Consider the following 22,016-nt stretch of genomic DNA (forward strand, 5'->3'; position numbering starts at 1 on the left):
CACAAATTGACTTGCTGGCATAGATGAACAAAGATACATTACATTGGTGCACAAATCTTTCCTAATTTTTTTTAATCAGCGATGCAAGTTCACTTTTCTAGATATTGTCTGCATAATGTAGCCAAAGTGAGCGCTTGAATGTCAAGTAAAGCGCCATATCAAGCTGATGCACTATTATCAAGTTGTCATGATAATATAACAATATATGGAATGTATAATTTATTGATAAATATTTATAAATTAAGGGCTATGTTCACCAACAGGTGGATTTTCTTTTCAGAAGTCATCGCTATAATTAATATATCTAATACATATATTCACGAATTCTCAAAACCTGATCTGCAAGAAAATAGATGACATGATTCAACAAACATACAATAGTTTAATCAGACATTATTTACAGAGCATCATAGGCATTAAACATGAAATACTTTGGCATTGAGACAAACAACAATATATGTTACTATCATGATTAAGATGAGTCCTCCAGTGTCAGTCCCAAAACTGGCTAAATGAATGTTACATCCTGAAGCTACTACATGATTAATTGCCATTATAATGACGAGAATTTATTAGAAACATGTTATTATTTTTCAACAGAAGGGGGTGTCAAACTCGTTTTCGGCACTTGCAATATCATAGTTAGGATTTCTTTATGATCACATTAGTCATATTTCATTACTGTTCACCATTTTATATTAATTTATCATAAACAAATCTGAAATCAGAAGACATGGAATATTATGGCAAGCAAATAAATAGGAATTATTGTTCAAGTAAACATAGCGGCCAGATCAGCCACAGCGCGTTGAGTTTAAAACGCATGATTCTGAACTGATTGGCTCGAAGAAATTATGCAGTTCGACTGCCACATAATATTGACAACTTTCAAAAAGCAGTTGCAGCTGATAAAACCGACATACACAGGCACCGTAACATCACTTTTTGGCAGTGGACAATTTGGCCCGATTTAACCTGTCAGTCAACAATCGATCCGAAGTGGAGCATCTTGCCAGGACTGCCGATATTTCTGCTTCGTTCCTGCGTTCAATCGCTGCATCTGCAGCCCCCTCAAGGTCGCTGAGAAGAAAAGCAGATGCATGTTCCCTTTGGAGCAAGGACTTTACAACTCCTGTGGTCATGGTGGTGGAGGGTTGGGGATGCGGTGACATCTTACCCGACGGCCAGGTGAGCTTTGACCTTCTGCTCAGGCGTCACTCTGGAAATGTACTTCTTGGCCTCATACTTGTTATTTTTCTTGATGCAGACCTCCACAAAGGCCTGAAGAAGATACAAAAGAAATTTTCTTCACATTAAAAAAAGTCAAATTCATCATTGGGGCTAATTGGCATGTACATCAACCTACCAGGTATCCTATTGGGGACTTTTTACTCTTTGAGAACTTCTCCAACTCTTCCCACTCCTCCTTCTCTGCCAAAGACTTAAGTTTTAGCCACCAATACCTAAAGAGGCAGAATTTGAATTAACTTAAAGATGAGCTAAACAAGGGTACTCAATTTTTTTTATTTCAGGGGTGTAAAGAAATGAAACAGTTTTTGGCACATTTTTGCTACAATTCAATAGATGTTGGGCTGCTCCTTTGGTGGCCACATGGGGGCAGTATAATACAGGGATTGTCGCAGCTTCTCAGCAAGATGCAAATTTATTTGCAGAGGATAAAGACTACATGACTTTAGGCAAGTTACGGCAAGTTTATTTGTACAGCCCATTTCATGTACAAGATAATTCTAAGTGCTTTACAGAAAACATTAAAAGCACACACAAAGAAAAACAAAATATTAAGAAAATGACAATAAATTCACCTAAAATAAATTGATGAGTAAAACTGTGCGTCATTTATCACAAAAAAATAAATAAAATAAAAGATAGCGTATACAAGGGGGTTTAAAAACGAGAATAAAGGGTTGATGCATAAGAATCAGCATTCAGCTTCCAGCATTCAGGAAGCAATATTTTTTTCATCCCTGACAAATTGGGCAGAGCTCAGGTATTCGGGGAGTTTGTTCCATAGGTGAGGAGCATAGTACCGAAATGTTGCTTCACTTTGTTTGGTTCTGGTATGCTTGTGTTCAAATATTTTAGAGACACTGACGCTATTTGTTAGCCCGCGAAAATAATTTTAAGCTAGCAAACTTGAAGGCAAAGTCACATCATTAAAAGGAATGAACAGAGCCACTTAGATTGGCCTGCAATCAAGTAGGTAGTGTTCACTCCCACAATGGCGCATACGCTCAATTTCTAACTGCACCCCGTCTACGAAAATACCAAAAGAGAGAAAATGGCACTAATACAGACAGTCAAACTGCACTTTGCACGAGTAGACTTGTACTGGGCACAATGTGTAATTCTTTGTTTGATGTTTAAAACATAGAAGTGCACTGTAAAAATTCAAGCAAATTATGGACATGTAAAAATTAATTTCACTCCAGCCCTGAAACTGTGTAAACTTCATCTATTAAAAATAATTTAAAAAAAAATAATAATAATATTGTATGAAAAGGATTTTACTAAACGACACTTCCTTCATTACCTTGGCTGACCCCCCTTGGCTTTCTCATCCAATCACAAATCAGGACACATTCACTACACATTCAGGGCCTCGCAGATTGTTGGAAATTATTAAACTCTTAACACTGCACATAACTGCAGGGTTGTTACGCTATTTTTTCCTTTTTCAAATTCCTCCTGCGGGTCTTATAGTTGATAACTGCTGAGCTAAATAAACAAAGCCCAATGATATCACTTCCTAGACATACCTTTTGTCAGGTACTTTGAAGTCTCTGTAAAGTTGATCTGTCTGCTTGTAAAGTCCCAACATAAGCAAAGACTCCATGGTTGCCTGGACAGGTAGTAACATATTAGGAATAATAGCAAGCAATTCACTTAAACGCAGACATCCTCAGTTTCGTTCCAAGTATATACCTGCAGTGACAAGCCCATAAGCCCCGCCCCCTTCTCGTCATCGAGTTTCTTTTGGAAACGTAGGAGACGCATCTCGTCTTCTGTGGCCTGCAAAGATGGTTGTTCGTCGTCAGCGGCGATTTTGACATAGTAATACGGTGTTTGTCCGCAAGAGAGAGAGAGATGAAGTTATTTCAAAGTTCAGCCAATTTGTTCTTACCTTGGAAGCAAACTCATTTTTCGCTTTGTTGTATTCATCGACGGCACTCTGCAGGTGAGACAGACGGCTATCTAACCTCTACGGACACAAATTCAAACACACGCGTCAGTTTCCCTGTGTTGTCCTACAGACCTTTTAAACCTTGATGCCACACATACTCCTTGATTCTTGCAATTGCCGCAAGTGACAAAGCACTGCTTTTGTCTAAGTGAAGCTGATTAATTGCCTTCAACATAGTTCCTTGGCACCAAAATGCCACAAGACAGCGGCAAAGAACTTCCTCCAACCACTTCAACCTATTTCATTTTTTCAGCATGGTAACATTGTTACATCACCTTAGAGAATAAATACTATGTGATGACATCATTCTGGGACAAGCAGAATTGATTAAACTCGTTTCAAAGTGTGGCTTGTACAAGCGGGTCAAACCTTCTCTCTGTAACTGGTGGCGACATAATAGTTGGCCAGCTCCTGATGGTTGTCATCCTGGTTATAAAGATCCCTCAGAGTTTCTTGTTCCTGCAGTTTACAAAACTAAAACACAAGACCCAAGGTGAACGATCTGGGAGTGAATCACATGATCTCCAGAGTGAAGGTGACAAGGAAAAGTACTTACTTGTCTGTAGAGACTCAGAGCGACAGGTTGGTTTCTTAGCGTCATAAAGAAATCTCCTCTGTTCATTTCATTCTTCAGGTGAGTAACAACCATGTAAACTGACACACACGTCCACACAAAAACAATCCGCATCCAATTTCAAATGTTTTCAGTCATTCATCAGGTCACGCGGTGCATTTTTGTTAATTAGCAGGTGAACACGACCATTGGACATACCCAGGTCAGTGTCTCCACTCTCTACCGCTTTACTGAGAGCCAGCTGACTCCTCTTCATCTTCAATAAAAGAGGAACTTGTTCACCAGACCGAGCCTCGGAGTCCAACAGCTGGGGAACGCACAAAGGAATCACCAAAGTATCCTCATTACAACTTTTGTATTTCAAAGCTGTTACGATGGCTGTTAACAGATGGAGGTGCCAGCATGTAATAATTTATGTGCACGCAACAGCGAGACAAGTAAACAACAACAACTACAAAAAAGATGTTCAACCAACTGAAGGACTATTTCTACCTTGATGGCGAGTTCTGTCCGTCCACATTCAAAGGCTTTTGCAGCGATGTGAGAGTACGACACGCCCAGTGAGTCTCCCACCTTCAGGCACACTGCTCTGGCTATGGCCTCATCCGACAGTTCTTTCTGCTGGACCTGGCCACGCCCACGTAGGGGTACACATACGTGACAGGTCCATTGGCCAAAGATAGTACTGCATAAGGTGATGAGGTGAGGTGTCAACTTACTTTACACGCAGCCCAGTGCTTGAGAACTCTGCTCACTCCCTGATAATCTGGAATCTTCAGGTAACGGCAGATTTCCATTGCCAACTGGTAGAACTGACGGTACACCAACCTACATACACAGGATCCATAATTGCAATAATATTGTCGAGAATGCCGTGATGGGAGTCAAGTTGACTTACCTGTCAATCAGCACCTGCAGGGTCATCTGTTTGAATCTGTTAGCAAATGTTAAGGAGGTCGCAAAGAATATAAGCGGGGGGTACATTTCCAAGTGGCGGTTTCTGGGATGGTTTATTTGTCATTTGAGCCTCCCAAAAGGAGATTCTTGCATAGGGTCCCACTCAAACTAGAGCAGCCACTCTGTCTGCGAGGCTGAGCATTAGGATACTGTGTGTGCGTGAGTGGCAGACCCACACTGCACTCTCTGACGGCATTCAGGACGCGCAGCTCTCGACAGGTGGATACAAAGTGCTCTGGACTGAAGTCCGTCAGAAAACATTTACCGAAGGATGCTGCCTGCATGATTATGTTGACACAAAACAACATTAGAACATTATCAATCCAATAGGGCCCGACCAAACATGGATTTTTCTAAGGCTGAAGATGATTATAATATTTGGCAGAACCAGATTATCGGCCAATTTATGAAAATGTTTCTTTTTTTTTTTTTTTACAACACTTTGGCATTGAGCATTTGTTTGGCTTTAGAACAGAGGGAAAAAACTGCCATTTTTTTGCTCATTTTCTTCATCATCTTATGTGTTAATGTTTGAGGGAAAAAATCTGGGGGGGTTTAAAAAAAATTAAGATACATTGACTAATTATTAATAATTCCAGGTTGGTGAAATGGTGAAAAGGTCTCTATAAATGGTGTGAGTTCTCACCCGAAGCAGGGACTTCTGGGTGTTGGAGTCATATTCATGTCCAGCCGCCTCCACGCACTGTCTAACCGCCTCTCCCAGCATGCCTTGCTCCTTGATTTCCCGCAGGTACTCATCAGCCTTTTGACTGGACTTCTAGACTCACACACACATAAAACGCATGCAATATGTTACTTTTGTACCAATAAGCAAGCGCCAAGGGAAACACGTGATGCTACCTCATACTCGCGATGGGCCTCCAGCAGCAACGCTCCAGGAGCCATCGAAGCGATTTTAAAGATGTCCTGACAGACGATCGGAACCTCCTGCAGCAGCTCCTGATTGGTTGAACTGATGATCCGAACACCATCCAGCTCACCGACACAAACACACCGACTTTCTAGAGGGAATTTGCAGTGGGGTCAAGGATAAAACCCTCTGAGAAGAGGTAACTCCTGGACAACCCGGATAAAGACTTGGAAGAAAAGTGAAAGTCTATTCAGGATACTGGATGATGTCGTTGCACACTCCAGCCACCAGGAGGAGGTGGTCCCATACCAACACCACAGATGGTTGTTGGGATTTGGGTCTGCGACACCTGGACATACAGACAATCACAAGCAGGGTGAGTACGTAACAGAAAGGCAAAGCGTGTAAAATTGAAAATTAAAAAGTTAAAACTTGTTTACCTTAAAAGATTTACTACACATTCAATGAAAATTTGATGAATACAGTAGCTAGTAAAAATATATAGATAAAAAAAAAACTGCTGTCGTGTGCTGTCATCTGTTACAGCCTAAAATATTGGCACTACAACCTGCAAAAACTCTACTTCGATCCTGAGAAAACATCATTGCAATTTTCCTTGTACCATAATCTCAACCTGGTGAGTTTAGTGTGCTGTTTCGCGAGTATAAACAGAGAACGTTAATTTAAGACAATTCTTTGGGGCAGTTTTAATGTGCATGTTTTTTGTTATATGTTCTGTAAAGCGCTTCCTTACAGCAGCCAGAAATAAGAATGTATTGTAGAAAGTTTGTGTTTATTATTGTTTTAGTTTAGGCAATGGCTGACATTTTTGTATATTTGACATTCATGCTCTAAAAATAATAAATTAAATTTTTCAGAAGTTGTTTTTCACTGGGTACATACTCTCACTCGATTATTTGGAGGACGACTTCTCACTTTTGAGTCATATTATCCTAAAGCAACATTACTCTTACTCGAGTACAATTGTTAGCCACCTCTGTACAGTAAAAATGGTTTCCTTTAATTTGGTGTAATCTCTGGCTAATTTAACAATGAGGAAAGAAAAAAGTACACTTTCATGTGACGGTACATACCAGACCATCTGTTTGGGTGGCGTCCTCACTTTGGTGTCAACCTCACTCAGCTTGCTCTGGAGACACATTCACATGTCAGAGACCACACCCCTTCTACAAGGTGGTCTGTGATGAAACAACAATGAGGTTCACCTGAAGTTGGGCCAAGCCTGTCCACAAGTGTCCGGTGTCAGTGAAGAGCGCAAGATATTTGTAATTGAATGACGCCGTCATATGGACGATGTTGCCCGACGTAGGACTGAGTCCGGGGGCACACTGACATGGGCAGAACACAATGCGCTTGTCACTGTTTATACACCTGTGTATACGTACACCAGCCCGTAGTCGGTCTGTCTCACCACAGAGGTGCAGGAAGTATTGTCCAGGATATAGAGCTCAGCTCCAGTGGCCAACAGGACTTTGGTCTGGCGGTCTTGTGTGAGGACAACCCAACATGACGGCGCCGCCTGCAGTCCTGACATACAACACAGATCATGTGAGAAAATTATCTGAGGTGCGAGGAGGTTGTCGCACAGGGCAGGTGTTACCTGGGACGACAGGTAACCTTCTAAGCTTTAAATCAGTGATGTTGGTTGCCAAGATGAACCGAAAAGATCCTGTTACTATGGCAACACCTGTCCCATAGGGAGAATGGAAGACCTTGGCTTCTAAGACCTGAGACTGGACCACTTCCTGCAACACAATTGAGTTCATGCTGCGCGGTCAAGGAGGAATAATATACATGCAAAAAAATGTGGTTGTGCAAAACCCTCTTTTAAATATTTTGGTCCCACCCACCCCTGTTGCCAACACTGTGCGCAATCGGCCGGCGTGAGTGAACACGGAACCTAGCGCCTGCTATTTGGAATCTCACAGAATCAGGCTCTTGACGTTGATGCACAGTTGACGGGCAAAGGTGATTAATTACCAGATAAAAAGGGCATCATGTTACCTGTCCCATACTGAAGTGTCTCTTGAAGGATCCAAACAGGTCGTAAATCAGAACTGAACCATCTTCTTGAATACACAACAACTCATCTGAGACTGTCCAACCCAGCTGAATCACAGGACCGCTTTTCCACTAGCACAAATACACACCAATTTTCACCGTAGGGTAAAGGTGAGGTAGTCGGTAAGGGTAGTGCCACTAGTGCTTACCGGGAAACTGGCAATAGCAATTCCAGAAGCAGAATAAATCTCCAACTGAGGACGACAACTTGGTGAACGTCTCTGAGGTTCTCTGAGGAGAGCTACGACAAACAAACAAAAACCTTCAGTTGGCCCAAAAAGTCCATATTGTACGGACACGTGTTTACCTATAGGTCCGCCATAAGGTGCCGCCGCCACCAGGCAGTCTTTGAGTCCATCTCTCAGGTTCCAACTCATCTCATAAAGCTCAGTTTTACTGCCAAAACACAACACACACAGACACACCAAATCTTTCGCTGCCTGAGTCCAAATTCTGACAAGGTAAAAATGTAGGTAAAATATGAAACCTGAACAATTTCTCCTTTCTATCTTTTATAAATGGTAATCGTAATTGAATCAAACATGATTCTAATAAAGTTGCTTCCATAGTTCAGAGTGTCGAGAGCGAGTCCCAAATAATGGAAACAATTTACAAAAGTACAGTCAGCACTGCCTACTTTATGATTTGGTCACCATACTTATTTAGTGACTTTTCCAACATCTTGGTGGATGGATAATATGGATGTTTTTTATTATTATTATTATTATTATAAACATTATCACTGTTATTATATTAACACTAACTTACATTTTTGTTTATTTATTTATCTAGCAGTTCTGTGGTAGCTGTTGCAAGGTTGTTTTTTATTTATTTATTAATTTATTTATTCATTTCTTTTTTTAACAGCGATATCGCCCAGTCCTGTGATGTATGTCATCTTTTAGATGGGAATAAATATGAAATCATCAAAACTACGACGAATATAGCCCGAGAGAGAGCATGCGTCACAGAATTGCAGTACCGCCTTGGAAATAGACGTGAACATGAATAAAGAACAAGTGAATTCGTTTCTAAATATGCTATTGCCTGTTTACAGTCTCATCTTGTTTCCTGATAGTGGCCGCCCCGTGATGCTGAAACTTACCGGTAAAAAGCTTCTCCCATTGGATTCCAGTTGGCTGTTATGAGAGCCATGCTCTGTATTCCTCTCGATGAGACCTAAACTTATCGGGCTGAAAAATGTAAACTATTTTGATACATGTACTGCAGTGGACGCATTAGTTTTTGTTTTTCACTGTGGTTAGCTTGAGATTGGTCAGCTGATTGTTTCCACCGTGCAGAGGACTCCTTCTTCTCTTCCTTTATCTAAATAGAAGCTTACATACCGCCACCTACAGTACAGGAAACGCAAAGGGCTAAATTAAAGACAATACTCTCACCCACACATATTATAATAAAAATGCATCACATAGTGTATACATGCAGCATATAACTATAGCCTTCCTATTAAGCCTGTATCGTGAAGGAAAAGAAATAGCGATCCAATCCTATCATTTAGCAGTCCCTCCCTTTAGTATATTATGTACAATATAGTTATCTATTGTTCCCGTCCTTTTAACTCCACTAGTAATCTATGTCTATACATCCTGTAAAATTTGACCTGACGACTTTCTTTTTTTTTAAGGCTTAAGCAGTTTCACAGTAGTCGCAATCAGCTGCAATAGCGCCCTCTGTCGGACCGCCCATCACACAAACAATGTCTGACTTCAGTGCAGTATTATAATTATTTTTTTAATAAACTCTCATATAGCAAACAAGTTAGGGGTACTTTTAAACAAGTTCTTCCATCAGAGACAAACTATTTTTTTATTGAGAGCTAAACTATAATACATACAATACAAAATAAAAGGATTTACTCTCTCCCAAACAAATAAAACCAAGAAAATTAGGGAGGGACAAAAATAAAAAAATAAAAAACAATAACAACTCAAGGTCACTTAGCATAGGCCATAGGCTTTACATAGTCTTCTTGGTTTGAATACCTATGAAGGTCAAAGAAGAACTTACGTTATTCAAATAAATTAACAATAACATTTTAAATACAGAAAAAATGTTGTTGTTCATTTGCAAATTTTACACAATGAATATGAAATTTTGTCATAATTAAGACAATGTTCATAACATATCGCTTATCTAAACCCAGTTTATCAAAATTACATAGACCTAAAAGAACATCTCTAAAATGTATATTCATTGCAGCGTCAATTTTACAATTTATTCAATTATTCAAGTCAGTGCAAAAGATATGATTTTAAGTACATTCCCAAAACAAATGAGATATTGCTTCCTCTTCAGTACAACAAATTGAGGTCAGTGTTAATTTTATATTTTTGCAGCTTCATTTTACAGGATAACATCTCTAAAGTATTGTGAAAGTTACCTCTTTCAGGTTGTTTCTAATTAAATATTTTCCAGGCAAAAGCCAAGTAGATTTCTAATCTACAGTATACCTTCATATAGATTGTTCCAGTAAAAAATGCTGCTGGTTTGGAAACAATAACCCTTTTAAAAGTGTTACCTTGCACAACGATTTGAGTCTTCACCACTACAAAGTGAGCACGTATTACCAATAAAGAAACGTTTGGAACGCTCCAATTTGGACCATTCGGAGCAGGGATTTGAAACCTTTGAGGATGCTCTGGTATTGCAATAATACCATGGAGTATACATGAGGCCGAACATGTGGCGTACACCATAAGCAGAGCTAAATTCCTCAAACGAAAACAACGGACCATCTTCACCTTCAACAAGTGACTGACTAAGAATATATTATCAACCCATCTCTCAATATCTAAAGTTTTATTCTTATCTTATCTAAAAATCTCGATTATACTACAATAATATGAATGAATTTGACAGCAGCACTATTAGAGAATATCATTTCCGTAGAAATGGTGAAACGCCGATGTGGAACTGAAATGCTGTGGAATTCATTAAATGAAATGAAGTACATCACAAGATCTGACGGAATTTAACATTTTGATTTTGGAGCGGTTTCAATTGGTCAAGCAATGTTGAAAGAGGAGGTCAATAAATACTCTTTGTAAAATTCTTAATCTGAGAATATTGTTGTAGAAATCGGTGAATTTGGGGAATGTGATAAATATTAGCCTAGATGTCGAGGACGAGCTAATTTTTTTTAATTTTAAACCGGTTGAGAAATGTGGGAGGTATTTCAAATGTGTGCCTTCCTTTTGTGGGCATGTGTGGGCAAGACTAATTCCCAAAATATCCTGAATGATCTGAACATTTTGAAATTGCAATGGAAAGATTTAGACTCTCTCACCCGCATGTAACCATTCTTTTCTTGTGTCAAATATGGAATTGTGTTAAAATTGTGAATTGAATTTTTGGAATGAGGAAAAATAGAAGCCTGAAGTTTGTGAACTTTGTAAATATTAGGAAGTTTGAATCAGTCAAAATGTGGAAGGAGTGAGATTAAATAAAGAGTATTTTTGGCACATCCTCAACATTCACACAATTAAGTGCATTGTGTTAATGGTTGACTTTGCCTCACCATTTTCTATTTCATTGTGTGTGTGCAGTAAACGTTTTTCCTTTCAGCTGCCTTCGACTAATTAATTGATTCCACACAATGCATTTTCCCCCCAACTTTGATATGCCACATGCAAACAGATTGTGCTTTTATTGCCTCTTTGTGAACGTATTTGGTCTCAAACTTCCTGTAATTCTGCATGTGTACCAAAATCTTCATGAACCTCTTCACTAATTCAATAACATTTAGTTTCTTCTCCAATAACGTATTGGCAGCTCAACAGAACTTGCTCTAAATTCTGTTGTCCTCTTCGCCACTGCGTGAGCTGATTGCTACTGACCCGAATGCCAATATGCTTTTAACCAATTTCTTTGTGCTTGTGCTTCCATGGATCCAACTTGCACACAAAAAACAAAATCAGACAGTACTGCTGAAGTAACACGACGCTGCAAGGAAGTTGCTCCCGAGTCTATTGTGTTTCTAAATAATGTGACTTCCTTTATGTCTTCCTTGATTCTTGTTTGAGATGTTTAGCATGTGGACATGGTGTTTTGCTATGTGCTTTTTCTGAAATGTGTCTTAAAGGGGAAGTCAAGCCCAAATTATTTTGCAATAAAATGTTCTATGTTTTCTAGTCGAAACATGGCATTCTGATTAATATTGCATTTGTGGAAAATAAGTGAAACAGCACCTTTTTTTAGCCATCGGGGGGGGGGGCATTTTGTCACTTCTGTTGACTGAAAATGATACCACAGCTGTGACATGAGTGAGCTGAGCAACTGTGATGTATTTTCAGTCAACATCAAATGGCAAAATGGCTGCCCCCTGAGATGGATAAAATGTGTTGGATTTTACTCCTTAACTCCTATTGCACAAATGCATGAGTAATCAAAATGTCGTGTTTAAGCTAGTGGGACAGCATAGAACATATTCTTGTAAAGAAAATTTTGGGCTTGACTTCCCCTTTAAAATGAGAGCAAGCCATTCTAAATTGCTGTGATGTCACATTGTGGCTAGTTTATCCAAGTTTCTCACCCATACTTGGCAGCCAGGATGGGTGAAGATCAGACAAGTTTAAAGCTGCTGAATGACACTGTTTGATATGTTATTGAGACCCTTGGGAAGTGTTTGATATGACAAGACCTTAACACATAAAAGTGAATCTGTCAAAAAAGTCTGAGCAGAAGTCATAAAAATTCATTACATACTTTACAGTCATCATGGGCATGATTGCAATATTCTTTTAAATGTGAAGATTGTTGATTGACGGCAGCTAGTAGTTTCTCTTTGCTAGCTGCATTAAAAATGCAATACTCAATAATGGAGAAAGTCCAAGTCACACAAGAAGAAGGAAAAATCTTAACTTTAAATTGAAGATTTACACTGATTATTATTCATTGAGGGAGCTATTTCTAAACAACTGCAGATTTCAAGATGATCAGTTCAAAGTGTAAATATGATGAAAAATAGGTCACCACTTTTCCCCTCAGATGAAAAACAAACGGCTAAAATAAATAATGTAAAGCCCCAAATTAACATGACATTCATATGCATGATGAGTGTATGTAAACCACAATTTTAAGTCAGCGAGAGCGAGGGAGAGTTTTTTTTTCTTTCCAAATGACTTCATCTGGAAGGCATGAAGGCGAGAGAGATCACCCCCTTGCACTCTGTTGTCATAGGAACAGGCTGTAAGGTTTTTTTTAACTCCTTCCCCTCCCTAGTTGACGGTGCCACGTACTGTTTTACAAAACCATGAAACTTATTTTCCTCACAAGACGAGTGTTTGAGTATTTTAGTTGTGTTTAACTGTTTTTATAGTTTCGCATATAGGACTTTCATTGTCAATGTTTCTTTATATAGTATTTAATTATTATTTAGTATTTATTTATTCACATAAATGTGTAGTTTCATTCCCCTGTCATGTAAATTTTAGTTTTCATGCAATGCTTTACATATATATCTTACTTCATTAATACAAAAAAAGAAGACATTCATATGTAAATTGCATTTGAATGAAAAAGTCCACAATTGTGTATATGAATACTGTAGTCTTCTGCTTCACTTTTTGTTTAATTGACTGTTTGTGGAACTTGTGTCAAGCTGCAGAGCAAGCACAAGTACCGGTCTGTTCTGGCACTGGAAGAGTTAAGGGTGTGCACTTCCCTACAGGGAAGTTAGGCGGAATGTTTTTCCAAGGGCCAACCAATCAGAGCTTTGCACACACAAACACACAGCGCACTCACACGCACACGGTTTCCACTGTTTTTCAGCCTACAGAACTTTCTGACCTACTGCTGTCTCTGATGAGTGAGGACGCCGATCAGGCCAGCAAGAACATGGTGACCACTGACACCCACCAGAGCCAGGACCTGCTGGCGCCTCCTCAGGTTCAAGAGACGGATGACAAGCTGGAAGAACAAGAGAACCAAGAGAACCTGGAAAATCCTATAGCAGGCCTGATTGGTTTGGACCCAGAGAAAATGGGGACCGTCAACGCCATCACGGTCCTCACTTTGCTGGACAAACTGGTCAACATGCTGGACGCTGTGCAGGAAAACCAGCACAAGATGGAGGTGGGTGAAGGGTGGGGCCGCGCTCAACTCTGTGACACTTTCCTTCAGACTTTCTTGGCAGAATGGGTTAAGGTCCTAATTTCATAAAGACTGAAAAGGTCGAGAACCTCTCAACTTTATAACCAAAAACATCACCATTTGATTTCAAACATTTGATGACGCACTCTGCAAAAGAAGGACATGTTCTTGATGAGAGTTAATTCCGAACAACTTGACTCAACTTGAAGCAGCTCCCACATATTTGTGTCTTTATTGGACTAAATTCTTTCCATTGGTAATTGTCAGTCGCACTCAAGCTTTAAAATAATTTCTTTTCAGCTGACATCATTATTAAATTCACATGAACAGCTTGAGTATTGTTTTTATTCTCATTTTCTTCTGAAAAGAGAAAAAACTTTAATTGGCTGCTTGCAATATTAGAAAGTGATCGCCCCCCCCCAAAAAAAAAAAACTTTACTCATTACTATCCATGAAAAGCCTTGCTCAAGATCAGCTCAAAAGTAATCAAGTTTTTAACTCTTGGCCCTCTAGCCCAAAAACAACCGAGCCATTCGTGCCAACAAATCCCAGATGCTTAGTGCAATTTCTTTTCTGCGAATATGTGGTTAGCTCTGAGAAGGGTGCGGTCACAAGGATCTGAAAGGTCTTTGGGTTTTTAGGGGCACCAGGTGGAGATGGAGGGCGTGGTCAGGGGTATCCAGGCTGATATGATCAAACTCTCCAAGAGTCACAGTCACACCTCCAACACCGTCAGCAAACTGCTGGACAAGAGTCGCAAGCTTTCCGTCACCATGAAGGAGGTAAGTAGAAGTCGACGACGACACGTTAAATGCCAGGTTCAACTGCGTGGAGTTTTTTATGAAATGGGGCTGCGTTTCAGGTACGAGAAAGGATGGAGCGTCAGGGCACGCAGGTTAAGAAACTGGAGGCCAACCATTCGCATCTGATCAACAGAAACAACTTTAAAGTACTCATCTTTCAGGTCAGTGTGCTGAAATTATTTTAGTTTCTCAACTCTTTGAGGGAAAAAGAAGTCATGTGAGCTGCTCTTATCTTCTTTCACAAATCATGAGATCACAGGGAACCATGACTCTGGCTTCTCTCGCCAATACGCAACATTTCCCAAATTCCTTGTGGCCATGTGTGAGCGTGTGTATGTGCTAATTAAGTACAGTGGTGTTTTGAGATATATGTTTCATTTGTTTCGTGACCAACTCAAAACACGTAATCATCTTTCTTATCACCATCATTCAATATCATGCAACATCATTTCATCTTTAAATATCATTCCACATTTCTCAACCGTATATTCCACACCATATCTTTCAAAATTATTCACATTCTTTGGCATCGTTCCATATCTTTGAACATCATTCCATTTCATTCAAAATTATTCCACATTTTCCACAAACATATTGCACATTTTTAACTAACACCATTTAACTATTATTCCACATTATTTCTTTGCCTTAATTATCATTCCATAATTTATCATTCAACATTTCAGCATTCACACACACAACTTCTCCAGTTGCATTTTCTACTATGTCATTTTTCGCAAAGGATAAAGGATATTTGTCTGTTAATATGGTTATACAGTCTGTCAACGTGTTTTGCTCCACCATTAGTGTTCAAAAGTCCATTGTGTGCAGGGTTATAACATGGCGACTATCAAAGCTAACAGTTAGCCTATTCATGGCGTTTTCATTATTTGTCAGAATGAAGCAGAGGTGGGCATTCCGCCAGACTGATGGACCTGCCCATTTTGCCGACGATTGATGAATGACAGGACACCTTTTAAAAATGATGGACTGATGAATGACGGAAGTGGCTTTTCAACCATCAGTGTAATCGACAATAACAACGAATGTTAGTCCATCACCGACGGGCGCGCTCGTTTTTTTGGGGGATTTTTTTTCGCGGGAACTGACTGACTGCCCGACGGACATCTGACGTTCTAATCGACGGATTGAGGATTACAATTCAGTTTGTCAAGAAAAATGACGGGGCAGCAAAATGTAGACAAATGCCCACCACTTCTGGAATTAAGCTTTTCCAAACGCATAGTTGTTATAAATACAAAATGAATATTTCTCTTTGTTTTTTCTTTCGGTCGACAGTAAACTTCAACTGGTAGCCATCGAAAAAGTTGCAAGTCAATTCACTCGTATATCAAGGCATTCATACGGTAGTCTTTGATTAGTCTGGATAACGATCAGAACAACTGCTTGTTTAGTTTTAGGCCTGCTTTTGGCTTACTGTGGTACTGCTATCCCTTGAAGGAGGAGAACGAGATCCCTTCCAGTGTCTTTGTGAAGGACCCGCCGCCGTTCCCTCGTGATGAAATTCTGGAAGAGGGAGATGAATCTGGTGCTGTCGAAGGCAATCAGCCCTCGGAAGGTGGGCTGCAAAATATCGACCTGTCATCTGATGAGGATGTGGGCCTGGAGGCGGATCTGGAAGAGGAGATGTGGCCTCAAGACCTTGAGAACATGGAGAAGTCCAAAGCTGAGAAACTGAAACACTCCAGTCTGAAGAAGGTACGCCACACGATAAGATGTTAAAAATTACTTGAGCAGTTGTGCTATGAACCTTACAATTTGTTGTTCATCAGTATTGCACATGTGTGATTAGGATGGCGACTTTTTGTGCTTTTGAGTTTGCCTTCAACCTACTGTGAATTTGATCAGTGATTTTTTTTTTTGCTGTAGAACTAGAATGGTTCCAACTACCACAGACAAATTCCTTGTGTATTTTAATATACTTGCCAAAAAAAGATCATTCTTATTCCAACGTTCTCTGAAGGTTGACAGTCTGAAGAAGGCATTCTCCCGACAAAACATCGAGAAAAAGATGACAAAGATCGGAACAAAAATTGTTTCCGCTGAACAGCGAGAGAAAATCAAACAGAAAACGTCCAGCCTCAAAGTTTCTCCTGTCACCTTCGGCATTAAAAAGGTAGGACTTCTAAATGAGCTTGATCTTATTTCCAGTCTGTGTGACCTCTAACCTGTGTGTGTTTGCAGCCTCGCAGCAACTCAGCCTCCCAGCCTCTCGAAGAACATCCCGCCCAGATCGAAGAGTGCCCCGTCCCGGACGACCACGCCCAGCTGCCGCCGCTGGGCAGTGACGAGCAGGAGGTCACCTTCACGGAGATCCACAATGAGCTGGCCCCGCCGGAGCAGACGGAGAAGGAGCAACCATGTGCCGAGGTCAGCGGTATATCTGAAGGGCTTAGTGAGGACTACGCTCTGTCCACCACGCTGCCTCAAGACCATGAAAACAAGGAGGAGTCTTCGATGTCGCTCCAGGAATAAGAGATTGACCACATTTAGAGATGTTTTAATATCAGCACACTGAAACGCACCAACACAAACACACTCTCTATCTGAGTTGGGTAACAGAGGAAAATCTAGCGCTAAAACACTGGAGGGAATCTTGTTTGAAAATATTCATGTGATGTTGACTGAAGTATGTTCACCCAGACATAGAGAGGTTTTGATTTTTGGACCGTAAAAGATTTATCCAAACTTAATATGAGCACATTCCATGTTCATCTATCAAGAACTCATTTATCGACAAATGTTTTTTTTTCACATCATGCTAACTTTTCAATGGCTTACCTACATAGCTGCTGCTTAACCAGTAACCACGCAAAGCTCACTTTGATCAACCAGTTTGAAAATGTACCTAACGGACTGGTTCTGATGGCTTTCACAAATGCAACTTAACACTTTTCTTTTATGTAAAAAGTACTTCTGCAACCAAAGAATATATGTATTGTACCTAACAGTCATAGATAAATAAAAGTGTGTCACACGATGTCCTGTGCATGGTTTTATTTAGGAAATAATACAACTAAAATACAGAACTTTTCAGAATCCAATTGGTTTGTGATTTATATTTATCTCTTAAATACATGCAAAAACACAACCTCGGACCTGTCTATTTCGATCACAGATCTTCATGTTCTCCATTTATTACTCCTCATGCCCTTTTGGTCGTTCTTGATGAGTTTGGCGACGGACGTAAAGGCCTGACGCAGACCAATTCCTTTCAGCGCGCTGCATGCTTGAATCTCCCATCGCAGCTCGGGATAGTTGGACAATCCCAGTTGTGTGGCGATCTGATTTCGAGTGGGTGGCGATGAAAGAAGGGACGGTCCAGAAAGGACAGAGGAAAAATAGATTAGAAGGAAGAATGACATCTCCATCCTACCTTGCTTTCATTGTGTTGTAGTCTATCATCATTTTTGTGCAAGCTTCATGACATGTCAGCTGTTTTTCGATATGGAAAGGAACTGGTTTGGTTAAATAAAAAAACTGTTGAACCCCTGGAATAAAGTCAACATAATTGCTTGCTTGCTTGTGTTACCTATGGACCACAAATGGATAGCAAAAAAAAGGATTAAAATAAATAAATGAATAAATAAAACAACCACGACTCCAAGATTGTTAGTTCTTATTTTTCCAGCACTGCTTAATTTTAATTTAGTTTGAATTACTTTAATTTTTTTAAATATATGGAGTAGTTGTTGAGTACAAAATTTAAAAAAAAAAACTGTCATCAAGTATTGTGTAATGAAGTTAAATTATTGCAATCCTGAAACAACTGACCTTCCTCCTTCTGTGGCTACAGATCTACAGTAATACCGAATTAAATACATTTAAATTGAACCCGAAAACATCCTTTACAATGTTGTTATCCTGTGCAATTCCCTTCTGATAGTCTGGTGTGGCTGCTTTAGAACGCTTTGTTGTTGGCCTTGAGTGTGAGCATGTCACGGAGAAATAAGGCAGAAGAGCGAGGAGAGAACATGAAATCAATCCACTAGCATGCAGAAATTGCCTTTGTGCTGGCATGGCCACTTTAGAGTGCCTCGTTGTCAAGTTATTGAAAATTGTTTCATTTTAGCACTTCATAATATTAAAATTATTTTTTTAACACTGGCAGGAGTTAATAAAAGTAAGAAAACTATTTGCCATGAAAAAATTAATTCAAACAAATCTAAGGTTTTACGTTCAAGCTTAGAGGGTCCAGGGTGCGTCTAGAATCTTTACTGTGTTCTACCTCTCGTACGGTCATGGCGCCAGGCTGGTCCACCTTGTTGGCAAGAACCATCAACGGAATCCCTCGTAACTTTTCTTCACTCAAAACCTTTTTCAATGCCTTCTGGGCCTCCGGCATTCGACGGGGATCGCCGCTGTCAACCACAAAGACCAGTGCCTTGCAGTCGTCCAGGTAGAACCTGAAAAAGACGACAAAGAACGACGAGGAAGCGGCAAACAAAAGCAAAGTACTCGATTACCTCCAGTTGGGCCTCATGCATTTTTGTCCTCCGACATCCCAAACGGTCAGAGACGTCCTCTTGTCCACATCGAACGATCCTACGTTGAAGCCAATGGTTGGTGACGTGTCCATCAGCTGTCAGGTCACAATCAGATCACAGTTGCTAAACCACTACGTCATGTTGGTTGCGCCTCACCTGTCCAGTCAGCAGTCGAGTCAGCAAAGTCGTCTTTCCCGCAGAGTCCAAACCCATCAGGATCACCTGAATCCATGTTGGACATTCACATTAGCTTTGCATTTTATCTCTAAAACTAAAAGAGCTTTTCTCCACGATGCCACACATACAAAATACTTCCAGGTGGCAATGGAGCAACCACTAGGAAATAGGAATGTAATTATTACATGTTATATTTGACAAAGGCTGAGCGGTTGCGACATCCGGGTAAATGGCTTGAATTGTGATTTTTGCCTTCTTCTCTACAGAAGTCGTTTAAATGAGAGAAGTGTCAGGAAAAACAAGATGATACATAAAGTAAACTTTTTTAAAGGTGAGACACAACGGGAGCCATAATTTAGAATTCATCAGGAAAGTTGTTTCAGAAATAGAAGAAATTCAGAATGAAATATTGAGGAATTGGCCAATTAAGGGCTCATCCATGCTCTTTCGACGATGAAATGGATCGTATGCAATACTCCAAGGCTAGACATTAAATTTTCCTAAATTACTCAGACAAACCAACCCATCGGTTTTGTACATGCAGTACCAGTGGAACTGTTCCTTCCAACTCCGAAGATGGAGGTTTGATCCAAGTCTGCCACTTTACAAAGTGTCCACTCCAATTTTCTCTGTACGATATCCACTTGATTTATTCTCCTTACCGACAGGTTCCGCTGGATTAATTTGTGGTGAATTTGACGCCGCAACCCCAAACATGACAAACATATGTTTTTCATATCATTTCAGTTCAGCTCAGTGGCTTTCCTGCCACATCAGAAATCAATTTATTGTTTACAAAATATTTGAAGTGATTATATGATGCGATCATATATGAATACAAATGTGAACCCATTTTTTTTTTTCGCTATGGCAGAACGGAATCTCATTTTGTTTTAAAGTTCGACATCCACTTTGTAAATCCACCCCAGAGCATTTTTAGCAACATGAACAACATTGCAGTTGTTAACATTTACAAAAGCTAACATCTTAAATTCACTTTGGAGCTAAAACTTGAAATGACTGTTGAAGTTTGTTCCAATCATGCATTTAAACAGCGCGAATGTGGCGCCTCTTTTTTTTTTTTTTAACCTGTTCCAGGGTGGATCAAGGTGTCGGTTTGACATGTTAAGCCAATGTGCTTGTTGTTAAATCAACCTGCCAAATCAACTTGCGTTACCTGTGGATGTCTAGTTGACTGAGTTAGACCCATAACTCCTCTTCTGCTCTGTACCTTAAACTTCAGAATCCCGTCAGTTTCTTGCAGAATAAATGTGTCAACCAAGGAAGGAATACATGACTTCGCAAACTGGTTTGACTGCATGTTCTTTATGCAAGCAGCACAAAAACAAACATGATACTACATACTGTGCCTGCAAAAGGACCCCAAAACCACTGATGATTTATCATTGTAAAGTTAAAACCAGAGGTGACCGAAGTACTCGCACTCTGTACTTAAGTAAAAGTACAGATAATGGTGAAATAACGATAACTTAATTGCAATCCAATGATTTTTCTCTATTCTGTAAGCGTTTACTTTTATTTTGCTTCTGTACTCTCCAGGGTCTTAACATTGTTGGCGGCCTGTTGGAGTTGAGTCACCGTGGAAATGAGAAGTAGTTAGTAAAGCAATCTTTAAAAGCCAAACTTACTCCAATGCGTGTTCGTTTTTTTGTGCTCAAGAAGAAAAGGGTCAAATAAAGACTCAACAACTGATTAGAGTTCCGATATTTAGTTTCTTCAATTTCTGGAGTTCAGGAAATAGTACAAAGACAGATATCTGGGCGGCTTTTTCTTAATCTCACGAGAAACTCCACTCGGGTGAGCACAGTCGAAAAATGCGCACCATCTTTCAGCCCAGCTTCAGTTTTTACAAGAGTTTTTTCATGTCAAGGGTAATGTAGGTTGAATCGGTTGAATCGGTCGTCCTCGCTCCCTCCCACGGCACGGGTCCACGTCCAAGGGAAGGTCTTCCCCAGGTTAGTCATCGTCTGGATAGTTGATGATGGTCGATTCCCGTCTGGTCCCGTAGACTGGCACGCCAAAGATGGCCTTCTCCGGCGGGCCGTCCCTCCGTCTCTCTCTCCGCTGGCATTCTTCTGTAATCTTGTCGGTGTGCATGTGTGTGTGTGTATGTGCAGGTGTATGTATATGTCGTGTGTGTATGCGTATGTGCATGTGCTCCGATCCCCAATTGTTATGTCTTTCGGAATGTGTTTTTCTTTTGATAGCGTCTGTGTGAGTCCTCCAGTGCCCAATTTGGTATGTTTGCATCTCTACAGCCAATGTGGAGAATGTGCTTCGTCGTATTTGTCCATGAAGTGCTGTGAATGTGAGGGCGGCTCATGGAAATGCTATGTGCGCAAATCTATTCTCACTACTGAGAATTTCAATAAAGTTCACACATTTCAACTAAGTACTATAAATTGAGCATATGAGAATAATATAATAAATCAGTAAACATCAGGCCTACAATCCCAGTCATTCTTGTGACCCGTGCTTCTAGTTTCATTTGATAAATGCTTCTTGTTTCATCAATGTTTAAAATAGTCAGCAAATATGAACCTGCTAACTTTAATTATCGACATTCTGTCCCGTATGTGTTTACAATAATGCCAGTAATCGTAATACAATCCTTCAGTAACATCCTTCCAAAAAGGTTGGTCAGGAGTATCCTATGTTAAGTTGTTTGTTTTAGATATGTTATGTTTTAGATTTTGAATAACCTTTCCTC

The 22,016-nt window shown here is 40.0% G+C and overlaps 3 protein-coding genes across 3 annotated transcripts; 1 reads left to right on the forward strand and 2 right to left on the reverse strand.

Moving 5' to 3' along the window:
• Positions 1 to 362: 362 nt before the first annotated feature.
• On the reverse strand, positions 363 to 9,011 carry vps16 (VPS16 core subunit of CORVET and HOPS complexes). Its single transcript, XM_088291868.1, has 24 exons — positions 8,792 to 9,011; positions 7,994 to 8,082; positions 7,836 to 7,927; positions 7,630 to 7,758; positions 7,226 to 7,370; positions 7,037 to 7,152; positions 6,831 to 6,953; positions 6,699 to 6,754; positions 5,864 to 5,953; positions 5,595 to 5,766; positions 5,380 to 5,511; positions 4,884 to 5,011; positions 4,675 to 4,710; positions 4,496 to 4,604; positions 4,269 to 4,403; positions 3,975 to 4,083; positions 3,759 to 3,856; positions 3,572 to 3,676; positions 3,143 to 3,220; positions 2,944 to 3,030; positions 2,778 to 2,860; positions 1,367 to 1,463; positions 1,178 to 1,281; positions 363 to 1,080 (listed from the first exon to the last, which is right to left on the reverse strand). Exons 1-24 carry the CDS (start codon positions 8,839 to 8,841, stop codon positions 939 to 941), a joined length of 2,505 nt encoding a protein of 834 aa, XP_088147994.1. The 5' UTR covers positions 8,842 to 9,011; the 3' UTR covers positions 363 to 938.
• Positions 9,012 to 13,395: 4,384 nt separating this feature from the next.
• On the forward strand, positions 13,396 to 17,601 carry cavin2b (caveolae associated protein 2b). Its single transcript, XM_088291602.1, has 6 exons — positions 13,396 to 13,779; positions 14,439 to 14,579; positions 14,660 to 14,761; positions 16,062 to 16,319; positions 16,585 to 16,737; positions 16,806 to 17,601. Exons 1-6 carry the CDS (start codon positions 13,510 to 13,512, stop codon positions 17,094 to 17,096), a joined length of 1,215 nt encoding a protein of 404 aa, XP_088147728.1. The 5' UTR covers positions 13,396 to 13,509; the 3' UTR covers positions 17,097 to 17,601.
• Positions 17,602 to 17,603: 2 nt separating this feature from the next.
• Positions 17,604 to 20,589, reverse strand: arl11 (ARF like GTPase 11). The gene is made up of 5 exons (XM_088291603.1): positions 20,463 to 20,589; positions 19,265 to 19,330; positions 19,088 to 19,203; positions 18,850 to 19,027; positions 17,604 to 17,905 (listed from the first exon to the last, which is right to left on the reverse strand). Exons 1-5 carry the CDS (start codon positions 20,493 to 20,495, stop codon positions 17,744 to 17,746), a joined length of 555 nt encoding a protein of 184 aa, XP_088147729.1. The 5' UTR covers positions 20,496 to 20,589; the 3' UTR covers positions 17,604 to 17,743.
• Positions 20,590 to 22,016: the final 1,427 nt, after the last annotated feature.

Source organism: Idiotropiscis lumnitzeri, chromosome 3 (assembly GCF_059441095.1).
Source record: "Idiotropiscis lumnitzeri isolate Australia: NSW breed Sydney's pygmy pipehorse chromosome 3, RoL_Ilum_1.0, whole genome shotgun sequence".
In the NCBI taxonomy this organism is placed as follows: domain Eukaryota; kingdom Metazoa; phylum Chordata; class Actinopteri; order Syngnathiformes; family Syngnathidae; genus Idiotropiscis; species Idiotropiscis lumnitzeri.